Genomic DNA, 9,362 nt, shown 5'->3' with positions numbered 1-9,362 from the left:
TCAGCAGGGTTGAAGATCTTCTCACTTGTAGCCATGACACAACAGTCAGCGTTTGTATAAACCCTGCATTACTTTAGCAACAAAAATAAAACAGCAGACACTGAAAAACTATAAAAAAACAACTGAGTCACTGACATGCCATACACTGCATAATAGCAGCAGTTGTTGGAAATGACAAAGAGAGCACTGTTTACTAGTAACAATGTATGTAGTGTTTGCAAGTGTACTGAAATTCACATGACATTCTAATCAGGCTGCACATAAAATGATCTAAACTAGAATCTCCAAACATAACTATAGTCTGACCCAGCAGCTACATACCAGCATACATATACACTACACACTTGCAGATATGAACGTAATGGAAACACACACACACACTTGACCACGGCACACAACACACCACAACAACAGATAAACAAGAACTAAATTGACCTCACACACATGCACACACATACACATACACACACACACACACACACACACACACACAACAACACACACAGACACACACACACACACACACACATGACAGGCAGAATACTTGTCTGGGAATGTCCACTACTGAAGTTGACATTAAGGAGTGTATATGGGCTGTATGACTAACAAAATAGCAACATGAAAGACACTGACAAACATAGCGGAATACTGAATCATCTCAACACTAGAACAGCACCATCATCAAGTCAGGTTTAGCACCTTAGAGTGACACGTCAACGCATTGCGCCTGGCAGACATTAGCGCTTGATGTAGCGGATACGCAACACCAGTATCAGAAGTCCGGAAATGAAGAAGGCGAAGAACAACGCCAGCAAGATTCCAAAGTCAAAGCAGATCTGATCGAAGCCCTGCACAAACATCAACCATAACATTGTATGATGTCATAATTATTCATAAGTCTCTTGTTGTGACACCACATGTCACGCTTGTTAGGTTTTCTAGCACTTGCACCTTTGTGTCATTATTTCTATGTGTATAGGTCACACATTTTTGCTGTTAGTTTTAGTTATCCGTTCTTCTTTGCACTGAGTTATCACCTCCTTACTGTACTTAATCCACTGTTCTTGTTCCTTTCCCTTTGTCTGTATATCACCTGACGAGAAGGCTTGAAAGTATACTTGTGAAACCGAAAACGTTCAAGATGTTCGTAAAGAGCCTGAAGTGTGTCCTCTTTTTTTTTCTTTTGTTTGATTGTAATTTGGATATGCTATACTTGTAGATGTTTCCATGAATGAAGTCATAATGGTGAGTCGGCGTAATTCCACAACCGCTCATGGACGCTAAAGGTGTCGTTGCAAAGGTTGTTTGTCGTCCCTGAAACGAACATTGTTCTTTTCGTTCTCAGACCCCGTCCCACACACCGTCCGTAATGAACACAGCTTGCTAATGTGTATGCCGAATATGGCATGCATGTACATGTAGTATAGAGGTGAACTGCTTATGGTCACTGTGTACATATATAGAGAGTGAGTGGCTAGTGCACTACTAGTGTATCATATAGCACTGCACATGTACTGTGTATGGTGTTTTGCTTGCATACCTGTCCTAGAGATAACTGCTGCAGAACTGCATCACCATTCTCAAAGCAGAAAGCTGTGCCATTGCCGCAGGAACCTGCTCAAACACAAACAAATGACAAGTAGAGAGTAAAAAGTGTTCATAAGTTTGAAAAAGTTGAAATTGTGAGTGTATTGTTTTATGAACACATCCCTGCTGAGATGTACATGTAGAGGAAAAGATAAAACAAGACACAGGAGATGTAGGGACCAAGTGTCAATGTCTTGGGAGAAACTGTTAACCCTTTAGAGCCTAAATTATTTCAGGAGACGCATGAAATTCACAAACTCACATTTTCATTTGACTGTAATTTCGATATCCTTTGGAGTATTCCAACAATCTCGGGCTCTATGGAAAGCTCTCTCCAAGACGAACACAGCCATACCCAGTTCTCAATTGATAGAGTCGTAGGAGTAACGCCGCAGCGCGATCTGAGCGCTCCAATGCCAGACCTGCGAGCGCGGTACTAAATTCTCAGCCATTTCAACAATATCGATCGCAGAACGGTCAATTTTTTTGCAGGAGAGAGCTTCAAAATGCAGCTTGAAAATGACGTATGCCAGTCGTGCACGCGTCGCCAGCGAGTCAGGGAAAATCCCTTGCTGGCGTTTCAAATTTTACGCCGCGCGAGCCGACTCGCCCACGCGAATTTCGTTCGAGTGTCGTAACTCTGCGCCATGACCTCGGATCGTCTTCGGGTTTTTTGGAGCCGACAGCTGAGGCTTTTCTGATACGATTAGACCTTTCGTTTGTTGAATTCGAACAAGGATTGACTGAATGACGAAAGTTTGAAGTCACCTCAGCATGCACTGTACAGTCTGGCGGATATATCCGTCCTATAGGCGTTATAGGGTTAAACCAGCCAGAGGTCTCGGGGTTAGCGTTGAAATCAGGGATCGATAATTTACCTAGGTGTGCGTGTTTGCATGTCTGTGTGTGTGGTGGTGTGTGTGTGTGTGTGTGTGTGTGTGTGTGTGTGTGTGTGTGTGTGTGTGTGTGTGTGTGTGTGGTGTGTGTGTGTGCAGGGGCGTCGCACACGGTACGGTCACTACGGTATTGACCGTACCACTTTTTGCCCCAGGTACCCCGTGAATCAACAAAATACACTGATCTGGGATCTAAATTTCCAAAATTTTCGGCTCTTCCACCACTCCCCCACGAGTAAATTGTAGTTCGGATGGCTGACCGTACCACACTAAAATACCTTCCGTCGCCCCTGGTGTGTGGTGTGTGTGTGTGTATGTGTGTGTGTGTGTGTGTGTGTGTGTGTGTGTGTGTGTGTGTGTGTGTGTGTGTGTCCCATATGGTGCAGTGGTATGTGCAGCGATTTCCAATCGAGAGGTGGCGGGTTTGATTCCCGACGATTATAGTCACACACGTCTTTCTTCTGTTTCTCAGACTTCTCCTGACTTTTCTTTAATTCTCCTGGGTGGTTACCAACAGCCAGTGCATGCCGGAGTATGTGGTGTGATGTGTGCGCCGAAAAAAAGGAATAAGGACCAAAAAAGTAGGGATTCACTGGCCACAAAAAGCCACTTCATAGCTGTGTGGTGTAGACCAGGCTGAATAGTGGCAGTCAATTCTTCAGCCTTGCAAGTTGTTGAATGGTGCAATCCTAGCACAAGCTGCTATGGCTTCTGCTGTAGCATACCTATCATCGCCTTCAGCGATGGGCGTCCAATGGTCCAATGGTGTGTGTGTGTGTGTGTGTGTGTGTGTGTGTGTGTGTGTGTGTGTGTGTGTGTGTGTGTGTGTGTATGTGTGTGTGTGTGTGTGTGTGCGGATGCCCGCTCCTCTACTGACGTCAGTCGCCGCATAGCTGAGGCTTCCAAAGCCTTTGGAGCTCTTCTTCCAGTCTTGTCGGATCGCTCGCTGTCATTAGTCAGTAAGCGAAAGCTATACGTGGCCTGTGTCTTGTCCATTTTGCTGTACGGCAGTGAGTGCTGGACGCCCTTGAAAGCTGATAGTAGACGTTTGGATGCCTTTCATCATCGCTGCATCCGCACAATATTAGCCATCCCTCGCAGTCAGCAGCAATCCGATCGCATCACGTCTGCGCAGTTACGTCGTCACTGGGGTGACCCAGTGCCACTCTCTGTTAAGATGCGCCATCGTCGTTTAGAGTGGCTTGGTCATGTGGCTCGGATGTCGGAGGACCGTGTCCCATTGCAGCTGTTGTTTGGTCGTTTGTTGGCTGCGCGCCCCTTCTGCGGTCCCAGGCGTAGGTGGAGAGACGTTGTGGCTACTGACACGAAGTCCATTCCAAACTGGTTTGATTGCGCACAAGACCGGTCAGCTTGGCGAGAGCAGGTTCTGGTTTTTCAGCCTCCTCGGGCAGTAGAGAAATCCGTACTCTGCTCATCTTGCAACCGGGCTTTCTCTCGTCCTCAAGACAAGGCACGGCACAAGTGTTTGGCTGAGCGCCAACTTCCCGTCCACCAACAGCGTGGTTCAGCACAGTGCGTCAGTTGCTGCCGATGGTTCCGTAGTAAGGGTGGGCTTGCAGTTCATCGCTGCCAGCCTGCACTCCCTGAACATGCAGATACGGCATTGACGGCGTCTCTCGCTAGTTGCTGCTTCCAGCATTGTCAACGCTGCAATCGCTGCTTCAAGTCCCGGGCTGGTTTTAACCGCCATAACTGCAACCGTGGAAAACGTCTTGCTGCAGCCGATAGGGAATCACTGCCGCTGATCTGCATGCATTGCCCGAAACGTTTCCGACGACAGCAAGATTTGACGAGGCACCAGAAGTCCTGCCAATGACGGTGCACTCCAAACTCTGGCCCCCTCCGGGGGTGACATTGCCCAATGGGCAGTCATGCTATAGTAGTAGTAGTAGTGTGTGTGTGTGTGTGTGTGTGGTGTGTGTGTGTGTGTATGTGTATGTGTATGTGTGTGTGTGTATGTGTGTGTGTGTGTGTGTATGTGTATGTGTGTGTGTATGTGTGTGTGTGTGTGGTGTAAGTGCCTTCTGACTGCTGGTTTGATGCTGCCCAGGATCGCTCTGCCTGGAGGCAGATTGCTCATTGTCGTCCTCCCGCCCGTGCTCCTCCTGATCCTGACTCTGGCTTCCGCTGCGCATGTGGAAAGGTCTGCCGTCGTCCCGGGGACCTCAAGCGCCACGCTCCGTACTGCAAAGCTAGCGGATAGTCCCTTCGCTATCATTGCCATCGGCAATGGGCACGTTCAAGGTTCAAGATGGTGTAAGGACACATTTTACTCCGATCTTCAGGCTGTCCTACGTGCTGGCCCAGGATCTGACAAGTACTGGTACTGGGTGACTTCATCGCTCGTGTTGGATCTTGCACTGGTGAGGGAGACGAGTGGAGTGCTGTACGATGGTCACATAGACTTGGTATTTGTAATGAAACTGGGAAGGAATTATTGTCATTCCTCAACATCAATAATGCCACTGTCTTTAATACCTGGTTTCCCAAGAAGCCGATTTACAAGCAGTCATGGCAACACCCAGGGACCAAGATTTGGCACTCGATCGACTTCATCATCGTTCACCAACGTGACCGTAAAATGTGTACAGACTGCCGAATCGTTTGTCATGCAGATTGTGGCTCTGATCACCGGTTAGTTTGTCTCACCCTGAGACTCCACCAGCTGAAACTACACCGCCGGCCCAGGGAACCCAGACGTAGACGTTTCAATGTGGGAATGCTGAAACCATCGCCTGCTATGACGACAGTGGAACGGACGCGCACGGAAGAGAATGTGCAGCGTTTTCAGAATGCAGTGGCTTCCAACATTGAGGGTTTCGAATCTACCGCCCCACTGGAGGAGCAATGGAACTCTGTACAGATTGGTCTAACCAACGCTGGAACGGAGGTTCTTGGGTATGCTCGCCGAAATCAACCAGACTGGTTCTATGACCAACAGGATGTGCTGACGCTGGCTCTGTTTATGGAACGCCGCTTGGCATACAACAAGTGGGTTGCATCTGGCAATAGCTTGGATCATGCCAAGGTTAAAACCATCCGGTCCAAGACTCGAGCGGAAGTGCATCGTGCCAAGACTAATTGGCTTGTGGGTGTTGCAGCTCAGACGGAGATCGGCAGACTCGCATGTCATGGTGCCACTGTTTGGTCGTCTATTCGATCGATCTAGCGGAGCTTCAAAGGCTTATGCCCTATCACTATCCCCAAGATCAAGGATGCCAATGGCAACTTGTGTAGTTCGGTTGACGCCCAGTGTGCCCGCTGGGGTGGCCACTTCCACACTGTTCTCAACATACAGAGTCAGTATGATCCAACTGTATTTTCCAGTCTGAAGCAACGGCCTGTGGCTGATGAGCTTGCCGAGCTTCCCACGGCTGTGGAATTGTCACGCGCTATCAGCCGCCTAACTAACAACAAGGCACCTGGAGAGTCGGGTATCTTACCTGAAATGGTTAAACATGCTGGAGCGCAATTTCATCAAACCCTTCTCTGCCTTATTCACCAGATATGGCGTGAGAATCAGGTTCCGCAGGCATGGAAAGATGCTGAGCTAGTGCCAATCCCGAAGAAAGGTGACCTATCGCTCTGTGATAACTGGCGTGGCATAGCATTGTTGGATGTTGTTGGTAAAGTTGTTGGTCGGCTAATTCAAAATCGGTTGCAGTCTGTTGCTGAGCGGGAGCTTCCCGAATCACAGTGTGGCTTCCGCCGTGGGAGATCGTGTACGGACCAGATCTTTTCAGTATATCAATCAGTCGAGAAGTTGTACAAGTACGAACACCGTACTGGAGGGTTTCTTGTCTTCATTGATTTGAGAAAGGCGTACGATTCGGTCCCGAGACAGGCTTTGTGGTGCGGTCTGCGGACACTTGGCGTGCCGGATCAGCTCGTAGATCTAATTGCATCCTTCCACACTGGTATGCAGGCCCGTGTCCGTGTTGGCGATCGGCATACAGACCCTATCAGTGTGAACAATGGCCTCCGGCAGGGGTGCTCCATCTCCCCAGTATTGTTCAACCTGTATTTCAGCCTTGTGTTTGAGCGGTGGAATGCTGAAATGGCCTGGATCCTCCCTGGTGGCGGTTTCACGTTCAATCATAGTGTAAACGGAAACCATTTTAATCGGCCACGCACCCGTCATCAATCCACTACAGTGTTAGATGTTGAGTTTGCTGATGACGCCGCCTTGTTTGCTCCGACTCTGGCTGCCGCACAGCTGCCATTGGAGACCTTTCATCGGATATCATCTGCCTTTGGGTTGACCATCAACTTCTCAAAGACGAAATTCGTGAGTTGTGGTACGGCTGCCGACGTATATGAGCCCCTGGTTATTGCAGGTCAGGGAGTTGAACATGTGTCCTTTTTTATTTATTTTTTTACTATGTTCACATACCCAACTCATATTAATAATACAGAAAGGCAATGGTACTGAGACAAGGACAAACGTGACAACTACTGAGAAGGGGTTGCACAGATGCAGCAGTGATGGTGGGGCATTGATGGCTCTGCCGACCTGAGGTCTCAGCATCACGGCCAGAAACACGCACCAAAAACAAAAGATAGAGCTGTAAGGGTCAGCAAAAATAGAAATAAAACAAGGGCAAGCAACAGCTAGTACTAGTGTGCAGCGCATTCGTAGCAATGGGAGTCGTTGACGGGGCACTAGAATGTAGGTGGGTCGATAGGCAGAATGTCCGTGAACCATCGCCAATCCTGTCGGCGGAGGTATTCGTTGACGTTGTGCTTAAACTTTTGAAGATTTTTGCGAGTTGGGGCGGAGTCTAGAAAAGCTGGCGGGGGGGGGGGGGATTCCACAGCTGGATTGCACAATATGGGAAGCTGCGGAGAATGGTGTCTGGTGCTTGACGCGGTAGGGGATTTTGTAGCTGGTAACTGTGGCCGGCGGCCATGCGGAGATCGTTTCGAGTGCGAGTGGCGTCACGGGGCTCAAGCATTGGTGGGAGGACTGCTAGCAATTGAGTCGGACCGGTGATGAAATGCAGTTTGTAAGTGTATGTTAATGCAGCAACGTATCGCCGTAGGCTGAGGCTTTGGAGCTCCGTCCCGGGACCATTGATGCGCAATGCACGGCGTTGGATGCTATCTAGGCGTGCAAGATGGGAGGGAGCAGCTCCCATCCAGACGAGCGGAGCATACTTCAAAACGGGCCGTACAAACCCCTTGTACACCGTGAGGCGGCCTTCTCGGGAGAGATAGGGCGCAGCTCGCCGCAGGAGGCCCAAACGCTGTTTGCCACGTATAGACACTGCGCGGATGTGCTCCGCGAAGGACAGCTTCGGATCAAAAGTCACCCCCAAGAGCTTTATTGTGGATAACTCTGGCACAGGGTTGCCTCCAAAGAGGAGAGAGGGCAAGGCTAGCTGCGCTCTTTGCAGCGTGACTGTCATAGCCTGGGATTTCGACGGCTCAAACGCTACACGCCATTCCTTGCCCCAGTCTGACCGACGATTGACGGTGTCCTGAAGCAAGGCAGCAGCAGTGGGGAGGTCGTTACGGAGAAGAGTGTACAATGTCGTATCGCCAGCATAGGCTTCAAGCTGCGTGTTCCCAGCAAGGCATGTTGATACGTCGTTAATGTATATGAGAAACATGGTTGGCCCCAAGATGCTGCCTTGTGGGACTCCCGCCTTGATGGGGTATGGACGGGAGGTTGCACCACCGACAACACACTGTATGCTTCGGTTAGACAGGTACGATGTCAGCCATGCAAGGAGGATTCCTTGGATGCCACATTGCTGAAGCTTGAAGAGGACACCAGCGTGAGAGACCTTGTCGAAGGCTCCAGCGATGTCAACTGCAAGTACACGTGCTGCGCCCCCGCGTCCGATAGAGGATGCCCAGGAGTGGTGTAGCGCAGTAAGAGCGTCGGCTGTACCCAGATTCCGTCTGAAGCCAAACTGATTTGCTGCAAGCAGTGAGTTACCCTCGAGGTAGTTCGTAATTTGCATGTTGATAATGGTCTCCATTACCTTGGATATCACACTAAGGAGAGATACGGGGCGGTAGTTCTTGAGCTGTGAGCGAAATGAGCGTTTATGCACAGGAACAACATTGGCTCGCTTCCAGGCCTGAGGTTGGTATCCATGCCGGAAGCACAATGAGAAAAGCTTGGTCAGGACCGGTGCGAGCACCGAAGCGCATTCTTTCAGCACACGGGGGGAGATGCTGTCCGGCCCCGTGGCTTTCGACGCGTCGAGACGGCGCAGGAGGCGGTGAACATTCTGGATGCTGAAGTGGACGTGGGTGAGTGGTGGATGTGGGTGAGCAGGCGCTGGGGTTCCAAGGGAGGCACGATGTAGGTCCCTGTCACCCAGGCTGCACTTGCCGGCATCCTCCTTCGTATATCTTGGCAGCCTCGTTGACCCTGACTCTCGTGTTGGCCTTGAGGTTGATCGTCGTCTTGCCAGTGCATCTTGTGCATTTGGAGCACTTCGTTGCGTGTTTAACACTCCCGGCCTGTCCATCCGCACAAAGAAAATGCCGTACGAAACTTGCGTTCTGACTGTTTTGCTGTATGGTGCTGAGTGTTGGCCGGTTCTTTGTCATGATGAGATCCGTATTGACAACTTTCATCATCAATGTCTACGGTGTATCCTGGGAGTCTCGCGCTGGGATCAGGAGTTGAATCATGTCCGGAATTGTGACCTCCGTAAGCGTTGAGGGGATGAGGATCTGGTGTCGGACACTATGCGCCGTCGCCGCCTCCAGTGGTTGGGCCATGTAGCTCGGATGCCTGACAACCGTCTCCCTAAGCAGTTGCTGTTTGGATGGCTTGACGCTCCCCGACCAGCTCAGGGATCTCGTCTTCGGTGGAAGGACAGAATACAGTCAGACATG

General features: G+C 50.0%; 1 protein-coding gene and 1 long non-coding RNA gene across 2 annotated transcripts; one reads left to right on the top strand and one right to left on the bottom strand.

The window, feature by feature from the left end:
- Nucleotides 1–2,406, bottom strand: LOC135827377 (uncharacterized). Its single transcript, XR_010555417.1, has 3 exons — nt 1,850–2,406; nt 1,541–1,614; nt 1–848 (listed from the first exon to the last, which is right to left on the bottom strand). It is a non-coding gene; the product is annotated as an uncharacterized LOC135827377 (long non-coding RNA).
- Nucleotides 2,407–5,223: 2,817 nt separating this feature from the next.
- LOC135827179 (uncharacterized) lies at nt 5,224–8,377 on the top strand. Its single transcript, XM_065339706.1, has 3 exons — nt 5,224–5,592; nt 5,674–6,792; nt 8,216–8,377. Exons 1-3 carry the CDS (start codon nt 5,224–5,226, stop codon nt 8,375–8,377), a joined length of 1,650 nt encoding a protein of 549 aa, XP_065195778.1.
- Nucleotides 8,378–9,362: the final 985 nt, after the last annotated feature.

Source organism: Sycon ciliatum, chromosome 11 (assembly GCF_964019385.1).
Source record: "Sycon ciliatum chromosome 11, ocSycCili1.1, whole genome shotgun sequence".
Taxonomy (NCBI): Eukaryota; Metazoa; Porifera; class Calcarea; order Leucosolenida; family Sycettidae; genus Sycon; species Sycon ciliatum.
This window is presented reverse-complemented; position numbering and strand designations above follow the sequence as displayed.

Coding starts and splice junctions, on each gene's coding strand:
- LOC135827179 (XM_065339706.1), top strand. CDS start 5,224: ATGCTGAAACCATCGCCTGCTATGACGACAGTGGAACGGACGCGCACG. Junction 5,593..5,673: donor GTGCCAAGACTAATTGGCTT/GTGGGTGTTGCA, acceptor CGATCGATCTAG/CGGAGCTTCAAAGGCTTATG. Junction 6,793..8,215: donor ACTTCTCAAAGACGAAATTC/GTGAGTTGTGGT, acceptor TCGGTTAGACAG/GTACGATGTCAGCCATGCAA.